The 20,436-nt window shown below is 42.3% G+C and overlaps 1 protein-coding gene across 1 annotated transcript; it reads left to right on the top strand.

Annotated features, from left to right (window-relative positions):
• Positions 1–695: 695 nt before the first annotated feature.
• On the top strand, positions 696–20,372 carry znf292a (zinc finger protein 292a; the record flags this gene model as incomplete). Its single annotated transcript, XM_083633672.1, has 8 exons — positions 696–845; positions 3,029–3,183; positions 7,237–7,315; positions 8,438–8,573; positions 8,777–8,979; positions 9,239–9,375; positions 13,437–13,578; positions 13,722–20,372. 8 exons carry the CDS (start codon positions 696–698, stop codon positions 19,944–19,946), a joined length of 7,227 nt encoding a protein of 2,408 aa, XP_083489798.1. The 3' UTR covers positions 19,947–20,372.
• Between the last annotated feature and the right edge of the window lie 64 nt (positions 20,373–20,436).

Below are 20,436 nucleotides of genomic sequence, written 5' to 3' on the forward strand. Positions count from 1 at the left end.
GTGATGCGTAACCCCAGCAAAGCTCACCTAACTTTTTTTTTAATATAGCCTCGTGGTAGGCTACCATAACTGTATGTCTTTCGGGTGGCAATTTGGCCTGGTGGTAAGACAGCAAGGTTCAACTGGCTGACCCAAGTTCAAACCCTGTCAACAAACACCTGCCTTGCTGAAGTGCCCTTGAGCAAGTCACTGAATGAGGGGGGCTGTCTCTGGAGGGGGGCAAGCAAAAAGAGAACTGTCACATTATCATTTAGCAAAATGTATGCTTTCCAGACAAATGAAATTGTTGATTGTCTTATGATGGTCATTGGTCACTGACTAGAGTCTGGAGAGCCCACCTTTTTATAAACCACTACGCTCATCACTGGGCCAGTCTTTATATTTTATTAATTTCATTCATTTATTGCTGCTTCCCAACCAGAACTAGCAGCAGTGTCTATTTCAAGTTACCTACGTTTCGGACAGTTTATCCATGTGCTCAGAGAATGCAGACATAAAATCACATGATTAGATCCTGAAAAAAGTGTGTATTGTGATCTTGTGTCATTGTAAGGTCATGGATGCTTTGTGTTGACATCAGGGTTATGTGGAGCACACTGTGTGCTCTCCCCTCCCCCTCCTGCGTGCCCGTGCGTGTGCGTGCGAGTCTGGCAGCGTAACATCTGTGCGTACGCGGTCGTGATTGTGTTGTGAAGATGGCGGAGGGGGAGACAGAGAGGGAATATGATACACGGAAAGCTATCGAGGGGCTCCGAGAGCGGTTCCAGGGTTTGTCCACAGCGCTGAAAGATAGTTCGTTATCACCGTTGGAAGCCTCGCTGCATTTCTGCCAGGAGTTTTGCCAGGTTAGTCCGTTCGCCTGCTGCTCATCCCGGCCAGCCTGCAGCCCCTCTGGCTTCCTGGCCGAGGATGCGCGTCTACGTTTGCTACAACAATGTAGCTAAGGAGCTAGCTGGCTAGCTAGCTGCCTGGCCTTTCAAGATGGGGAAAAAAACTCCACCGTGATTTGCAGCTATTCTCCCAATTGCGTTTGTCAGTTGCCAGCGTTTATTTGCAAAGTTTGACTATTCTCGAGGGGAGAAGTTTCCCCGATGTGTGCGCACCGTGCACGTATTACTCGTATTTTCCAGGCCAGATAACGTTAGCTAAGATGAATGTTGCTAGCTCTAGCTGGTATGCAGGGTCCCCCTATCCTGTGCAGTGGTCATGCTGTGCAAAAAATGGATAGCTAGCGAGATTTTACTGGATGATTGCATGGATATGCATTGAATTGTAAAACTGTATGTCCATTAGAAAGTCTAATTCAGACGCTATAACATTGCATCTCGACTCTTGTTCAGAATTTAGGTTTGGGAATGAAAACGGTTACTTTTTTGAGCCGCTTTGTTGTACGGAAAGATCAATGATTTTTCCAAGGTGCTAGCCCAAGGCCTGCACTAATTAATCCAGCTAACCACATCACCGGACATATTCCATTGGGTTATATAGCCAGCAAAATGTGTTAAATGGGCGACAATTTGAGCGATGTGTGTGCAGCAGTCTGGGAGAGATAAAGAGGTTTGAAAGGGAAAGTGTGGCATTGGTCAGTGACTCCATTACACATTTTCTTCGTTTATTTCCCCTGACCACGTATATATCACGCTACTCCATATATAGCTATATTGCCCCAGTGATACAGTGACGATTTGTCTTAGACCACATTTGTTTGAGATTGCCGTGATATGTTTTCAACTCACATTACTGGAAGTGAGTAGCTTTAATTGTAAATTATCTGTAAATTCGACTTATAATTAACTGCAGAAAGGAGAGCAAATTGTTTTTGATGTGTCGTGATGCTATGCTATAGCTAGCCTTTTTCCAGTTTGATGATGTAGAGTTGTTTTATGAGAATGTAAATGCAGTAGGTTATTCAGCATGAATGGATCTGCATCATGAAAAAATGTTAATTGTGTCTGGAAAAAAACGACAGTTTTATTGAATGGAGGGTAGGAAGGGAGGATGGATGGAAGGGAGGGAGGATTAGGATGACCCCCCTTGTACCATAAACTGGTGCTTTGCTGTCTCTATTATTTATTTTAATGTATTACTGAAAAATGATCGAAAATCAGGTTAATCACTTCTGCTTCAAATTAAATGAAAATGTAATATTAAATGTTATAGCCAATAGTACCCCCCCTCCCTTGTTTTACTGCAGGCTTAGTGTTCACTGTAACAGTCATCAAGCCTAGTTTATATGTTTTGCTAGTAAAAACCAAACTTTGGTCGATCTGTATTTATTTGTGGGACATTATAAATGTAGTTATAATTTCATATAACCAGATTTTTTTTACACAATATTATGAGCATTTTTTTGACTCATGGTGGTTTTTTACCACATATCATTTCTAGAATCAGATTTGTATATATCAGAGGTTTTCAAAGTGGGAGGGGGGCCTCCAAGCAGTTCCAGGGGAGGATCAGTGAATGCAAATGAAAAAAATATTACATTAGTTATCAAGAGGAGATCACAGAATAGCCTAAATGAATGTTAAAGATAGTTCAGAGATACAGCAGTTTTGGGAAGTTTTACTGTTTCCCCACTTTCCCAGCGTCAGAAACAAATAAATGCCTTCAGACAGGCTTTCTTTATGTATTTGGTGTAGTCTGATGTGTGTCAAACAGCAATATCAGGCCATCTTGGCTCCAATTGTTGAGTGTCTATGGGATCAAATAACATAATCATTATCCCATAGGCATCCAGGAATTGAGTGAGGGGGGGCGCCTTTTCCCAAACTTTGTCTGAGGGAGGCCCACAGTCTCAGACTTTGAAAACCCCTGCTCAATAGCATTTTCAACGATCACAGTCTTAATAAAATGTGCACAATCAGCAACTAGCTTAAGCTTCTTTATGCTGTTGTGGGTGAGGACTAATTCTGATAAACAATAAGTGATTTGTGTGTGGATTTTATTGTTGTAGTACAGCTAATGATAAACAATCATTGATGGACTTGGCCTAACTGTACTGTTCTAATGTTCATTTTTTTTCCAGGTCCTTGTGGAACATGCCGGACGTTGGAAAACTGATGAGGATCCACTGCCTTTGCTGGAGGTGTACACTGTGGCCATACTCAGCTTTGCTGAGGCCGCTTCCTGTCTCTCCTCCCAATGTGAAAACGTGCCACTCCTACTTGAAAAGTTAGCACTGTGAGTAGAGCACATAAGTACCGGTAGATGTTTATAAAGTTAGCACTGTGTCAGTAGAGCACATATGATGTTTATAAAGTTAGCACTGTGAGTAGAGCACATATGTTTATAAAGTTAGCACTGTGAGTAGAGCACATATGTTTATAAAGTTAGCACTGTGAGTAGAGCACATATGATTATAAAGTTAGCACTGTGAGAAGAGCACATATGATGTTTATAAAGTTAGCACTGTGAGTAGAGCACATATGATGATTATAAAGTTAGCACTGTGAGTAGAGCACATATGATGATTATAAAGTTAGCACTGTGAGTAGAGCACATATGATGATTATAAAGTTAGCACTGTGAGAAGAGCACATATGATGATTATAAAGTTAGCACTGTGAGTAGAGCACATATGATTATAAAGTTAGCACTGTGAGAAGAGCACATATGATGTTTATAAAGTTAGCACTGTGAGTAGAGCACATATGATGATTATAAAGTTAGCACTGTGAGTAGAGCACATATGATGATTATAAAGTTAGCACTGTGAGTAGAGCACATATGATGATTATAAAGTTAGCACTGTGAGTAGAGCACATATGTTTATAAAGTTAGCACTGTGAGTAGAGCACATATGATGATTATAAAGTTAGCACTGTGAGTAGAGCACATATGATGTTTGGATTAAGTCAGTGGAACTGACTGCCTGTCTTCATTCTCTTTAAATGTCTATTAAATTTGGACTTGAGAAAAATGTGTATGAGAAAACCACCTGGGCTAGATTAGTTTGCATACAGCTGGGAATTTGAACTTGTACTGCATCAGGTTTGCCATATCGGATGTTCTTAGTGGGAGTGTGTTCACTTTTATTCAGGTCTCCATAACATCATGCTGACGTATTTTCATACTTGGCAGATACAGAGTTTGCAAACAGCTCCCTTTTTACAGTAATAAGAGTTAACTTGCCTGTCAGTAATTGAAGGCTTAGGCAACCTTCCAGTCCATGAATCACAAAGTGTCTTTCTTTGCTATATTTCTTTGCCATTTAATACTATTCATAAAGAAAAATACTTATTACAAGTATTTTTCCAAACTTTGGGCCTTAGCTGTAGCAAAATGAAGGGGTGATTATTCATGGATAGAAAGAAAGAATGGGAATAAGATTAGTCAAAATAAGTTGCACACAGTGTGCATTAGGGGTGTCACGATACACTAATTTCACGATACGATACACAATATTGGGTTCACGATAACGATACAATACGATATTTTAACAATATTTTTTTTTAACAAAAGTAAATAATTTTTATGTATTTATTTATCATTTATTTAACCATGTGAGTCCCGTTGAAATCGAAACCTCTTTTCAAGGGAGCCCTGGGAAAATACTGGAAAAATAGTCTTTCATTTGAAATACACAAAATACAAAACAAATGCTGTTTTTGGAAATTGTTATTATATTAACTAGAAAACAACATGGAAGATAATGCTTCTCTTGCAATAGAATGTGTCACACTGTCACAAACTAAATGTTTGTTGCATGGTGAAAGAAAAATAAAGTATACAATCTATTTCTTAAATAACTCATGCTCAAGGGTCCCTAAACTTATGTAATCTTATGTACCCCTTGAGCTGTTTTGCCATGCCAGTAGTAGTCTACCCCCTCACTCATGCGTGTTGATTCTGCTAAATTGGTTCTATTATTATTCAGGAGCAAAAAATATATATATATATTTTTTATGATATCATTTTTTTCTGACGATACGCATATCGTGACATTTCGATATCGCGATATATCGTGCGACGAAATATCGTGACACCCCTAGTGTGCATTGGTTGGGGTGTGTGTTCTCTCTCTCTCTCGCTCTCTCTATTTTGACTGAGACAATGTCTGAAATGAGTCTTTTATGATGATGGACAGTTTGGCGTTGTGAACACTAGTAGTCAAAATCTAAATGAACAATGGATATATATTTTCTTCTATTATTTTAAATAGCCTATTTCTCATGAACTTTATATATTAATGACAAACATAATGCTAAAGTTGTAATGTCAGAAAAACACTTCCATTATCATTCATGATTTATACAAAGATATTAACATGACCTGGAATTAGAAAACTTTGTTGAATGCCAGAGTTGTCTTGAGTTTGTTCTGCCATCTGACACCCTCAGTGCTGCTTTTGTTCTCTTTGCATTTGCACAGGTGTAGATTTTTCTTCTTTGAAAAGAACCGTCCTTATTAGCTGTTGCCAAGACACACTAATCTCCATGGAGATCACATTAAAGATAATAATAATAATAATACAATAACAATTTATATAGCACTTTTTTAAGTACTCAGTCGCTTTACACAATAAAATCATTTAATGCGTACAAAATAAAATAAGAACATAACAGTAACAATAAAACATAAGTATGTAATTAAAAAAACTTGTCACGAGATTGAGGGGAGGATGTTTAGCACGTGAAAGTGAGTTTCAAGAGGTGGGTCTTGAGGGCCTGTTTGAAGGAGGGTAGGGTGGTTGCCTGATGTGGATATAGGGAGGGCGTTCCAGAGGGAGGGTCAGGCAACTGAAAAGGCCCTGTTGCCCCAGGTCTGGAGCTTGGTCCAGGGTCCTGGGGGTTATCAGGCAGTTTGTGTCAGCAGACCTGAGGTGACGGATAGGGGTGTGGCAGGGGAGGTGGTCAGAGAGGTAGGGAGGGGCCAGGGGGTTTAGGGTATTTTTAAGGCAATCCTGTATTTAACCAGGAGCCAGCGGAGGTTGTGAAGGACAGGGCGTGATGTGATCTGGGTGATGGGTGGAGGTGAGCAGATGGGCACCGGCGTTCTGGACGTATTGGAGTTGATTGAGGATTTTGTTGGGTGAGCCGTAGAGGATGCTATTGCAGTAGTCGAGTCTGGAAGTTATGAGAGCATGAATGAGTGTTTTGGCAGTGGAAAGGGACAGGGAGGGGCAGAGGCGGGCAATGTTCCTGAGGTGAAAGAAGGCAGTTTTGGTGATGTGGTTGACGTGAGGTAGGAATGAGAGGGTGGGGTTGAGGATGATACCAAGGTCGTGGACGTGGGTGGAGGGGGTGACGATGGCGTCAAGATGCATAATATATGACAAGAAAACAAAAAGACTATGACTAAAACACATGCAAACAAAAGCCAAAGAAGAATGTGATGTAAAAAGTTGCAAACAACCATGCAATCTGTATGTCAGGAACTATGCAGTTATTCACATGGTGGGCTGTTGAAGGAGTCATAAAGCAAAAGTCCTTCAGGCTGTAATACAGAATATAAATGTAGGCTACCTCTTGGGGAGCTTAGACATATTTGGGATGGGCTGCAGTCAGAGCATACTTTGCACATAGACATTTACAGCAAGTACATGAAATGAAGGGCATCAGACTAGGCATGCACAAATTATTAATATAATGTCAAGGGTGTGTTTTACTTGAATTATTGATTACAGTTACTGGCCAGGCCACCATCCTAAAAGTGACATTGACTGTATTTAAGAACCCCTACATTTAGCCGTATTACTGTAGGAACAGTGACGGCCCCTCATCATCATCTGCATTATGTTCTAAAGAGCAAAACTGACTTTACATCACCACATTTACTCCATGAATACTTATTGTTTCCTTATCACTAGGGGTGTCACGATACACTCAGTTCACGATACGATACACGATATTGGGTTCACGATAACGATACGATATTTTAACAATATTTTTTTGCGATCGATTTGTAAGTTGAGGGGGCTTCCTCCACACTAATTTGAGTAATTTCACCATTTTCATCCTCCGTGTCTGTAACGTCCCTCGTCTGTTCAAACAAAGCAATGAAAAGGAGAGCGAGCATGCAATCAGATGCAGATCAGTGCCACCATGTTCAGCTTCTTTTTCTCGCGATAGGAGATTTCATCTCAACGATACATATTGTCACGTTTTGATATCGCAATATATTGTGGGACGATATATTGTGACATCCCTACTTGTCACCCTTAATTTGTTAAATTGTGTGTGCACATCCTTGACCTAAATCTTGCCTTAACAAATGATTGTGTTCAAATCACAGGAGCTGTGTGGAGCTGCTGCTCTTACTGCCCCAGCATGTCCCCGGTGCCTTATGGGAGGAGTTTCAGTCCTCCATGAAGGTCAGTATCCCCATGGCTGTTGGTACACTCGATTTTTTTCCTCCTTTCTTTCCAATGATAAACAATGAAAAAATGTGGGGTGACTACAATGTGTTTGCTTTAGCTCAGCATTGAAAACCAATAGAATTTTGATCTGCCTAGAAGAACAGGGGTTTATCAAAGTCTCAGACTCTGGGCCTCCCCTCAGACAAAGCTAGGAAAAAGGAGCCCCCCCCTCGCTCAATTCTTGGATGCCTATGGGATCTTGATTATGTTATTTGATCCCATAGACACACACCAATTGATCCAAGATAGTCTATTAACTGTTGACATACGTCAGACTACACCAAATACATAAAAAAAGGTCTGTCTGAAGGTATTTATTAGTTTCTGACTCTGGATCTGGGAAAGTGCACAGGAAAAACAGTCACATTCCCCAAAACTACTGTATCTCTGAACTATCTCTTTAACCAAATCACACATTTAGGCTATTCTATGAAATCTCCTTTTGATAACTAATTCAATAACAGATGTCATATTTTTTCCACTTCCATTCACTGAGCCTCACCTGAAATTGCTTGGAGGCCCGCCTCCCACTTTGAAAACCTCTGGCCTAGAATATTTTCCCTGACAGTTTTGCGTGTTAAGTAGTACAAATATATGGTTAAATGGTAAATGGCTTGCATTTATATAGCGCTTTTATCCAAAGCGCTTTACAATGAGTACGGTAGATACATTCACCCATTCACACGCACATTCATACACTGATGGCGGCAAGCTACCATGCACAGCCACCAGGAGCAATTTGGGGTTCAGTATCTTGCCCAAGGACACAATATGCGGTCTGGAGGAGGTGGGGATCGAACCACCGACCTCTTCTATCCAAAGTGATTAGTGGATGACCCGCTTTATCTCCTGAGCTCCTGAGGTAGAAATATTTGTGAGACAAAGGACTGTGGTTTCATTCCCTATACGAATGCAACTTCAAAAATGGGCTATTGTCTTGAATACTGTGAAGTCAGTAACAAAGTTGTAACAAAGTATTTCAGATTGTATGCTGAGTCTGGGCACATAGTAACATTTCTGAGTATGACATCAAAGTTTTAGCATTTTCATAACTACATGGTGACTTATCTTCTCCAGTCGGCACACAGCCTTTTGGAAGAGAGTGGGAGCACACAGCTTTGCATGCTTACAGTTCTGGCGCAGCAGGATGGAGTCTGGTCCAACACCACTCTGAGCAGCATTCTGTCCAATCAAACACCTCAAACTGAGCAAGGTTAGTTCTTACTGGCTTACATTTATATTAGTTTGGTGGCATAGCGGACAAACGTGTGCAGTTTTAATTTCTTTAATCCTCTGTGTGTGTGTGTGTGTGTGTGTGTGTGTGTGTGTGTGTGTGGGGGGGGGGGGGGGGTGGTAATTCTGATTGTGAATTGCATTGACTTTGTCTCTCTTCCCTGCTATTTCTTTGATTCTTAGTTCATGCATTTCTGGAATTGGAAGGTCCTACACTCCTTAACATGCGAATAAAGCATCTTATCAAAATGGACAGTGTTGATAAGGCTGCTGTACTTGCAAAGATGTGCTCAGAGTATCCGGGATATGAAGGAAAAGGGAACTTTAAACAAACCTACTTGGTTTGCATCTGTATGACAAAAAGTCAGGAGCAGCTAATGACTGAGGTGAGAAATATGACACAGACACAGTTTCTTACACATAAAGTCATTTCGTTCAACAACTGAGCCAGCACTATGCTGTTGGAACTGATCGGTCTTACGTCTTTGAGACTCTGTGAACCCCTCAGAGGGCACTTGTTCTGCAAGTAACCTGTAGGAAGGTTTGATAATAAAATGGGCACAACGGTGTTGTTAAATGTTTTGGATATCCATTCTCATGAATTTGACTGTTTCTTTCATTATTTTCTCTCTTTCTCACAAATAGATCACATCAGTAGACTGTAAAGATGCTCTTGAGATGATCTGTAACCTGGAGTCGGAAGGAGATGAGAAAGGAGCTCTTTGTTTATGTTCTGCCTTCCTCAAGCGACAGGTTCTCCAAGAAGATGTTTATTGTGCCTGGTAAGTGTTTTGACTACACTTGTCCTAATTGCTGTTGAACAATATCAAGTTGATGATGCAGTTCATCTTCACACCAGTCATTTCTGTAAGAAAAAATTGCAACAATGCAGTCATAACAATGTATAGGCACAACAAGTATCCTATATGGTTTGTGGTTATCTGTGACACAGGGTACGAAATTAACTTTTTTTAACAAGGGCTTTTTTTGCCCCTGTGAAATATGTTTCGGGGGCAATTTTTTTAATCAAAAGTTAGGAAATACCTTAGCGTAGTTCTTCTATAGTCATTTCTAAACATGAAGTCTGGACCGTGCCCGGTAAGTCAGGGCTGCGTATTTATCGGTTTTACCCTTCTAGACATGAGGCATCGTTGTTTCTAAACGTGGAAAATGTACCGTATTTTGGCAGGGTAGAGGGGGGGGGGGGATTGGGGGGGATGCTGGCTGCAGAGAGAGATGAGGGAGCGCATGCAGAAAGGAACAGAACATAGCCTACAATTCTCTGCTCTGGATCTAAATAAATGTTTCGAATATATTTATTCCTCTAGTGGTCTACTCTTTATAGCTCTATAGTCTGTCTTTATTCCAATGCTCTCATTAAGAGATCGACTTTACAGCGGGAATATGCCTATAGCTTATTTGTTCGGCATTCAACAGGCAAGTAATTCTGAAAAAGTATAACAAATTGGGAAATCAATTTAGGAAAAATCAAGACCCTTGAAAAGCATTAAAAAGTCTTACGTTTTCAATTTCAAATTCAAGACCCTTTACATTTGTTATTTTTTCGATGTGAATAGCATATATGTCCAAAGATTTTGTTAAAAGTTTACGTGAATTCATTTATTTTGGTCCTCACAACAGCGCCCATGTTTTGTTTATCAAGTCATTCTCCGCCTCCCCACAATATCAGCTTGAGAGAAAGTGCCCAGGTCGCTTGACAGACCTTCCCGGCCTATCTGAATTCTGTTGTATTGATACAGTGCATAGAAGTTATGGGAAACTAAGACCATTTAGTTTTGCAATATCAAACTTAAAATCTATAGTTAGTAAGTGTTAGTTAAAGGTGTGTCGCTGATGTAACCGGTTACAGCTCGAAGTGGCGATGGGGTCTTGAAATTTATTGGACAACACGCATGATCTGCATTTGCGGACACAAATATGAACCAATATTTCATAAGCCCTTTTCCCACATGCGCTTTGTACCGCAAAATGACCGGAACGTGGTCTAATGCCTGCAAGTGAGAAAGGCGCCGTGCCGGTATAAGCGCGACCCCGTCGTCCCCGACATTTCACCACTTTCGACCAAGTCAGAAGAGCGGTATGATCTTAAGGGGACGCAAGTGGAAACGGGTGCAGTCATTTTCCGCGACAGCGGTCCTTCAATCATGGGCGAGGAGTAGCCTACACACGTTGCTTAATGTTCCAGCGGGCATAATCTAATCATTCGCGCACATTAAAGCAAACTGGCGAAATGATCTTGTGATAGCCTAATAAGAGCAGTATGTCAGCTTGCTGATTTCCCGAAGGCAACCCCGGACACATCAAACGAAGCCAGTCTGCTTTCTCTACATACAAGCGTTGAGCAGCTTGCAAGCCTTTCTCGCTGTGTCTGTCTGTGGCTGCTGCTCTCGAGCAGACAGGGGAGGGGGTAAATCGGCTGTGTTTATTACGCTGGCGGCTTGACGCTGCTCTTAAGTCAAACGAGTGTGATTTATTGTGTGACAACTGACAAGCGAACTTATTTCGAGTTTTGCCGACCCCCCAAATAAGCTCCCCCTTCCCCCCGCCCCCCCCCCCCCAACATACAGGTAAATTCGCTGATAGATTCCCACATGCGCGAGCCGAAGTGTGAAGGGAAATGTCCGATATTGACTTACAGGTAATTTTCCGGTATGCATGTGGGAAAAGGGCTATAGACATTGCCTTGATTAGAAAACAATGCAGCTTAAAACATGTGTTGGCATTGGGGAATAAACTCAGTGGACAGTGGAGAGAGGAGTGTGAGCGCCAGCTTCTCTCTCCCTCCAACAGTGGCAGAAAAAAAATCGATTCACAATTCTCAAACGAATTATACACAGACCCATGTCGGATTAAGTGTTAGAAAATCAGCAGAAACAAATTTTAAAAGTTCAGAACGAAAATGTGCTTCTGGTCAACGAATTTCCAATTTAAAGAGCGCATCACTTCAGCCACCGCTGTCCGTGGCGAGAGGAGTGTGTTCTGGCTTCTCTCATCTCTGCCACCTGGCTGTGGCTGTCCTGAGTGTCCTCACTCGCTGATCATGAGTTTGCTGTTTAATTAATTGATATGCCGAACGATTCATTAATATATGTAGACGTTAATAGTGGGCACCTATCACCCAATAGCCTATGCAGTAGGCTATCATCTCCTTGTTGCATTTTCAAACTGGCAGATGGAGGAAAAGAAAGGATTCAATTTTTAGGCTACTTGTTTACTCACCAATTTGGCTCTCTTCCAAATAATCCATTCATGAAATTATTTAAACAGCACAGGGACATTAATGTTTGTATGTGCCATTTAACTACCCGGCCGCTCACGGCATGTTCCGGAACATGAGCTGAGCTGGGAGCTGCTAAACTATAGCTGCTCTGCCAGCGACGCGGACCTTGTACTAGGCCGGGGGTGGAAATGTTCCGCGCTCGCGGCAGTGCGCATATACGGGATATTTGTTGCTAAACATGTAGGCCGACCAGGTAGCATCTGGGAATATTCAGGAACTCACTGCATGTTTAGAAATGGCGTATGTTGCATGACAGACCAATATTCAATAACTCGTATCCAAACTTATTTTATTTCTAAAGGTAAGCAAAAATACTAAACAGCTTTCATTGAAAGAAGCTGAAAAAATTAGGCATATATCCTTATTTCTCTACTCTTTCCATTGCAGGAGCGCATAGAATCTATGGGTTCCTGTAACGGGGTTCACCAGTAGGCATCAATCCTTTTTAAGGGCTCACGAGTCTAAAGGTTGAGAACCACTGGTCTAGTTAGTCGATGAATATGACAAAATTAAAATTAGGGATGCATCGATTCCAAAATTCTGGGTCGATAGTACAGATTTGTTGTTGTTATTTATTCCCCCTTTTGTGACAGGGAAACAAAAACAATCTTCATTATAATCAAATACTGAACTATTTTGAAGCCCTTTACAATATCTTTGGATGAGCACAAATTGTATGAAACAAACAACCTTTAATATAAAAATTTTCCATGTGCCAAAGATTCTTGTTTTTTGAAAAATAACTTTCAAACGCCTTTTTAGCCTGCTATACAACTACCTACTCAACGTTGAATGTCTCAGATTACCAACAGCGTTTAGCACTGGTGGGTTTTATTTTGAAAATTCCGACCGGAGGTGTTGTCGTTGTATAGTACTTGGTTTTCTCTTTTTACAGTCAGCTGTTTATTTTGAAAGTAACAGCCAGAGGTGTTCTGTAGTTGTCGTCGCTAGCTTGACGCTGCAGCATGTGCAAGCAGTGCAGCCAGAACGCAGAGAAACTAATGTCTTCCTCCATCATGAACCAGAGTCTGTTCACTGACACAACTTTTCCAACTCTTGCTCTGTGTTTATTGACATACACGTGGATTGTGTTGTTGATATCGAAATGGACAATTGAACGGGCAGATTCATCGTTCATCCCGTCGGGGAAACCTGTGCATGCATGCTGAATTGATTGACGAATGCCAGCAGCCGCGGGGTAAAAAAGGAACATTAGCAGAGAAGGGAAGAGCATGGTTCGGTTATAACGTTACTCACTGTCTATGTTCGCCACCTTCTAAGAGCCAGCTCTCTGTCCTGGGAAGGCAGGCGGAGTGCAGAGGTGATTGTATGGTGCGAGGACACGCTTTGCAAAGATAGTACTTTTAACACACAGAAAGTGAACTCCTTATTTTACTGGGGCATTAAAAGCCCCCGTCATCCCAATTCCAAGGGCAATTTTAGATTTTTTTTTGCAGACATTTTGCCCCGAGCCCCCGCTGATTTCCGACACTGCTGTGACATTTCATAATCATTTACTGTTTTGGTTCTGCTCTTTTCCAGGGAACTCACACTGTTTTGGAGTAAGCTACTGATGCGTTTGGAGTCATCAGCTGATGCATTTCTCGACCAGAGCAAAAAGATGGCTCTCCTCTGCCGAAGTGTCTGTCACATTCTCTTTCTCATCAAAGTCGTCCAAAATGAGGTACAAAGAATTGTCTTCATTAAAACCAGAACAATTATACATTGCCAATTACATCGACACTGACTCATAGTAGGATGCCACATCTGCTTTCATGATCTTGAAAACGTATCCTCTGCATTTATTCATCTTTTTCGTTTCCTTAGGTTGGAGAGGTGGGGCTTCCAGTGTGCACCGAAATGTGCATTCAGGCTCTGAAAATGACCTCCAGTGACCAAAAGGACAGCAAGTCGACCATCTGCAAAACCATTTGCTGCCTCTTGCCAACTGATCTAGAAGTTAAGCGTGCATGCCAATTGACTGAATTCCTACTTCAGCCTACCGTTGACTCATACTACGCCGTGGAGTCGCTGTACAATGAAGCGGACCAAAAGCCCGAAGAGGACGGGAGTCTACCATTGCCCAACTCTTTACGCTGTGAGTTACTGCTGGCCTTGAAGACACAGTGGCCTTTTGATCCAGAGTTCTGGGACTGGAAAACACTGAAGCGCAACTGCTTGGCATTGATGGGCGAGGAGGCAGCTATTGTGTCATCCATTGACACACTCAATGACACAGATGAACAGGAAGCGGAAAGCGCAGTGAGCACCGGCCCTGAATACAAAGACCTGGAGGATTTTCTGTTAAACACTACAAACGAACTGAACGAAATCACAGATGAGAGGGAGAAAAACAGAGAGGCTAAAAAACTTAGGGAGCAAGGGTTTGTGTCTGCTCGATTCCGAAATTGGCGGGCGTATATGCAGTATTGTGTTTTGTGTGACAAGGAGTTCTTGGGTCATAGAATTGTTCGCCATGCTCAGAAGCATTTTAAAGATGGAGTGTATCTCTGTCCAATTTGTGCTGATAGTTTTGAAAGTAAGGAGGTGCTAGAGCCACATGTAGCGTCGCATGTAAAGCAGTCTTGCAAAGAAAGACTAGCTGCAATGAAAGCTGCTAGGAAGGTGACCAAACCACTTCAGTCCCCCAAAAGTCTATCTAAAAATTTGAAGGCTGCTGCCAAGACGAACACCAGCCCTGTTAAAATGGAGCCTTCGTATAGCAACCACGCCATTGCAGACACATCAATGAACTCGTGTCCTATTAAGCTAGAGCCAGCTACATCTGAGGCAGGGGCACAAATAAGTCAAGATTGTTTCTGTCCTGTTAGAAGCTGTTCAAAGGCTTTCAAGTTCTTCCGTAATCTCATGGCTCACGTAAGATGTCACAAGGATGACGAAGAAGCAATGCGCTTCTTAGAGATACAGAAGCAGAAAGTGGTCTGCCAGTATTGCAGACGGCAGTTTGTAAATGTCAAACATCTCAATGATCATTTGCAAATGCACTGTGGCCCCAAACCATACATCTGCATACAATTGGATTGCAAGGACAGCTTTAAATCCAATTCGGAACTTATGATGCATAGAAAAACACACTCAGAATTTAAGGCACAGTGCATGTTCCCTAATTGTGGCCAGATTTTCAATGAGGCCTACCTGTTGTATGATCACGAGGCTCAGCATTACCTTACCTACACCTGCCAAATGGATAAATGTGGGAAGATTTTCTACTCGCAGTCCCAATTCATGTCTCACCAGGAGAATCATGGTAGAAATGACACAAACAATTTGCCCGCCACAAATGAAAACCCTTCTGCCTCCAGAAAAGTTGATCAGCCACTCCAGAACACCCTCAACAAAGGTTTTGTTTGCCTTCAAAGGATTCATACAGTGGCATATATGAAGGAAGCACCAACAGCAAGCACATCGCCATCCAGGTCACCACAGCTTGCTAAAGAACCTGGTCCTGTAAGAGTCAAACACTCAATTGAAAGCATGCTGAATTCTGTGGCAGTTGCTGCAACAAATGAAGCAGAGAAATGTTATACTCCACTGACAAATCCCACTCCAGCACCAGTAGATATGAAAGCAGCACCTGAGGGTCCACATGCCGACCAAAACGTGGCTGGACAAGGTGAGATTCCTCCAATGTGTTCCCCACCGAGTGCAACGCATCCTCTGGAGGGTCAAAGGACAGAAGAGCATGATAATGGAGAAGCTTGTGCATTTGAGCAGGAGTTGCCACAGATCATTCCTCCATCTCAGATAAAGACAGAAAACCCTTATTCACTACAAGGATATCCTCCCAGCACGCCTGCTGTAACTGGCAGTGAAGAGAACATGCATTGCTGCCCATATAAGGACTGTACACGTGCGTACAGCACAAACAAAAGTCTGTCGCGGCACGTGAAGAAACAACACCCCGAAATATTTGAAGACTGGAAACTGGCTAAGAAATATAACAAAGTGGCCAAAATTACAGCAAGAAAGCCAAGTACTGGATCAGCCTCCTCTAGTCAGTCACAGGGCCAAAGGAACAGGCAGTCAAATCAGCGATCACCACTATGCAACAAAACTGGGATGCAGCAGATGGATTACCCAATGGGATGTTCAAGCTCACCAGCCCCATGTTATCCTGGCTCAATGGATCCAGTGCCTATCACTCCAATGGTGAATCCCACACTATACCCATCATGGGGAAGCCCAGATAATTCTGGGTCACTAATGCAGTCAGATTCATGGTCTTCACCTCCTGTCAGTAACTGCTTTCCAGATGCCTTCAACATGAATGACTACCCCTCCCGGAGCTACCCTCAGTGGCAGACAGACCCTTATCAAACCACAACCTCGTCGGCAGCTGTGCATAGTGCCACTGTGCCACATGCTGCTTCAGATTCAAGTTTGATGTCTCAATATGTGTCCAGTTCTCTGATGCTTGACCATGGAGGGCAGATGCACAATGGAGGACATCAATATGGACTAATTCATCCAGAGGTCAGTGGAGATGGTGTTGATGTGAGGAAAAGCAATGCCAGTATGACAGGCCAGCTGGGTAATGGAAACAGTACCTCAACAGTTGATAGCATTGCTAGTGGAAGTTACTACACTCCATATGGTCAAAATGCTACTTCTAGTCCCACTCAAAGATCATCAGTGGATACTCCTATGAAATGCCTGAGCCCAGAGGTTCAAGTTGCACTAAAAGCTACGACTGAAATAATCAAAACAGAGAATATGACAACTGGTTATGAACAGATGGACAACGCAGTGGATGGCATGCTTAGTCCTAACAGTGTAGTCCAAACAGATTTCCCTTATGAAGAGGACTGTACTGTTGAATGTGAGACTAACCATCCAGATGAGAAGAATGCTGACCCTGAGACACAGAAAGGAAAACGCAACAGGCTAAGCAAGCGAACCAAATGGCCAGCTATCATAAAGGATGGCAAAGTCATCTGCAGGAGATGCTTCAGAGAGTTCACAAGTACCAAGTCTCTTGGAGGGCATCTATCAAAACGCTCACAGTGCAGGCCATTAGATGAAATTGACTTGACAGGTGATCTGCCAACGTCATTTCTTGATTTTCTCAATGACCCTCACGTCCCTGATAACAATGGAGGAGGAGTATTCAACCTGTCAAATGGTGATTTCTCACAGGAAACGTCTAACTTGACCACTTTGACTACACCTTTGGTGAAACAAGAACCTCAAAGTGTGACTATGATTGACTCTTATCCATCAAACCCTTCATCCTCTGAAGCCCAGAAGACAGAGTTGTCTAACCAAGGCCATGTACCTTATCAAGAGGATCACTTGATGGAAATTTCAAAGGCCTTTCAAAGGCTGGATTTGATTGAGGCTGCGCAAGGGAGAATGCTTGGAAATTTCTCCTTAGAACAGAGTGTCGTTCATAGTGATCCAACCTCTGACAGTGAAAAAAGTAAGGCATTAAGAGCAAAAGAGAAAAGGGATGACAAGATACCGAAGCCTTTTAAATGTGACCAGGATGATTGTGAGTATTCATTCATGACAAAAGAGGCGTTATTCAAACACCTGAGTAAAATGCATGATTTTTCCAATGATATGATAGAAGAACTGAAAAGAACTCCAGTCAAATTTTCTCCGTATCCTTGTCAAATCTGCCCCAAAACATTTACCAGAACTACAGGCTTGAGAATTCACTATGAAAAAGTCCATCGCTTGTCAAAGCCAGAGATGCAGAGGCTAAAGATTAGTGCACGAAACAGGCGTGTATTCAGACTTAGCAAAGACGATGTGTATAGCAGAGATGATTTGTACAGCAGCCGTGCAGCCACTGAGGTCAATACCAGCCGTATGACGAGATCTTCACTTGCGTCTTCTTCAGTCATGTTACATGCTATAAAACAAGAACCACTTGACTTTGCAATTGAACCTCAATCAGACACTGAGGGATACCCAAAGGTGTCTGAAAGCAGGACAGCAGGAGATGCGGTAAAGGAGAGCTTCGCACATGAAATATCAACTGTTACACGACTACCGTCGCCTCAAAACTATTTGGGTGACGGGCGCTTTTGTGAGCAGGGACGAACATCAGATCCTGAACGAGTGCCAGAGGAACCTCAGGCAGCTGATGTAAGCAAGACTCCCATTTTGAAAAATAAATACAGTCCACTTGGCATAGCATGGGAGCATCGAGGAAAAAGAGATGCCTCATTTTTGAACCAGGCAAAAGAACTGGCATCCAGCCTTCCTGTTGCAGAAAAACCCAGCAGCTCAAAAAACACACCAACCTCCTCCCCAGAAAAACCCAGCAGCTCAAAAAACACACCAACCTCCTCCCCAGAAAAACCCAGCAGCTCAAAAAACACACCAACAAAGGATGAATCACAAAGGAGGGAGAGACCTCAGAAAAAGTTGATGGTGAAAATGTGTGACACAGATAATGCCTTCAGTCCATATAGACCATATCGCTGTGTTCATGAAGGATGCACTGCTGCTTTCACCATTCAGCAAAATCTGATCCTCCATTACAGGGCGATGCATCAGGCTTCCCTGCCCCCCAGCAAACCTGAAGCTGAAGCTGATGCTGAAGCTGAAGCTGAAGCTGAAAAGACTGTTGTTAGCAATGGCCAAGAGAGCAAAAGCAAAGACAATGAGGTCAGGTGTCAAGTGAAAGAGTGTTCAAGGGGGTTTGCGGGAATTACAAGGTTAGTGCAGCATTACCTATTGCTTCATAAGTTCACCCGTGACAAAGCCACCGCAATGATGGCAAGCATGAACGTAGGGACTTTCAACTGTGACCGGCCAGAGTGCGCTCTCCCCTTTGACTCTGTGGAAAACTACATTGAGCACGTGAAGGATTTCCACAAGGAAATTGCCATCTCTGAGAGCGGGACAGTGGAGACAACTTTCAGGTGTCAGTATGAGTCATGTGACCGTGTTTACTCTACAAAATCAAACCTCCTTCGTCACCTGATAAAAAAGCATGAATATGTGTATGATCCGAAAAACAATGATGGCAGAAGGTCTCGATCAGTGGGGCTGTTCAATGCGGTCAGCAATGGCAAAGAGAATGTTGAAAGCAAATACAAAATGAAGAAGAAAAACACAAAGAAGAAAGAGGGCAAGTCCATTGAACATTGGACAAGTTTCGGAAAGCCCACGCTGAAAACCCACGACGAGGCATCAGTCATGTGCACCAAGAAATCCTCTTTGCAGTACCCATGCATGCTAATTGGCTGTGATACGGTGGAACGGGCTGAAAGGAATATATTTAAACATTACACCACTCATGGCCTCACAGAGCGATACATTGAAGACCAGAGAAGCCAGTTCATATTCTGCAAGAAGTATTCACGCTCCAGGTTCAAAGATGCAAACAAATCGGAGGGCATGTCATCAAGTTCATCTTCTGAGGAGACCGAGCCGGAGGACAGTGAAACACCCAGTTCAAAGTCCAGCGATCAGAAGACAGAGGAGCTGGTGGAGAGAATAGCCCAAGAAGACGGCAAGTTGTCTAATGACGAGAGTACAGAATCCCAAGCTTCCACTGTGACAGAAGGGGGGAACAAAAAGAGCCGGCGCAGAAGAGCCGCACAGCCGACAGCAGCTTGTTCGGAGAGGATGCAGACCCTGAGGAATCGTTCCACTGTTAGCAGTTCAAGGGAGAACTCAAATCCTGGTACCCCTGCAGCTCAAGAAGAACAGCGTGACGAGGGCCTCATGCCAGGGTCGTTCAAGCCTTTAGGACTCGAGGATTCTTTCCTTAAGTTCTTGGAAACCTCCGAGTCGACCCACACTTCCAAACGGAAATTGACTGACCGATCCAGTGTTGAGTTGCCGTCCAAAAGACATAAACAAAAATCTGCTACGAAAAGTAAAATACATGATGAATTCGGTGATTGTGAAAATCTCGTAGACTTCAGAAATCCCCTCAAACTCAAATCAGTGAGCAATGTTAAGATTGTCATGGATAAAACTTTTTCAGACGGTGCTGACCTTTTACTAAAGCAGCTACAGCATATGAAGCCCATGGTTATAATAAAAAAGTGGCTTTATAGTGGATCATAGTCTGATGTTTTATTTTCAACTCGTTCTCACTCAGGATTTGAGAAGTACCATGCTGCAGAATGGTTTGTTAGTGCATCGGATTTCCAACTGTTAACAGTAATGGTCACAGTTAAAGATTAAATGGCCTATTTTGTACTTATGAAATATGTCTTGGATGATTTTAAGTATGTATGTTAGTTATAATAACCAGGTAATCTATAGGGCATAGGTTTTAGAAACACGTTTGTATTTATGATGCTTAGTATTGAAGATGTTTTTTTTCCTTTTGCTAAATGGAGACTTTTAAAGAAAAACAATGTTTTTATATATCCCTATGGGATTTCAAGTTCTGTTTGTATTTATTTTATTCTTTTTAAACACTAGTAGGCCTATCTGTAATATTTACATGTCTTCCACAAAGTGTTCAATAAAATGTAACTGGTTCCTTTTGTAAAATGTGTTCCACGGATCATTTTAATTTAGATACATACATTAGTTACATTCCAATACA

Source organism: Poromitra crassiceps (assembly GCF_964638095.1).
Source record: "Poromitra crassiceps genome assembly, chromosome: 3".
NCBI classification, from domain to species: domain Eukaryota; kingdom Metazoa; phylum Chordata; class Actinopteri; order Beryciformes; family Melamphaidae; genus Poromitra; species Poromitra crassiceps.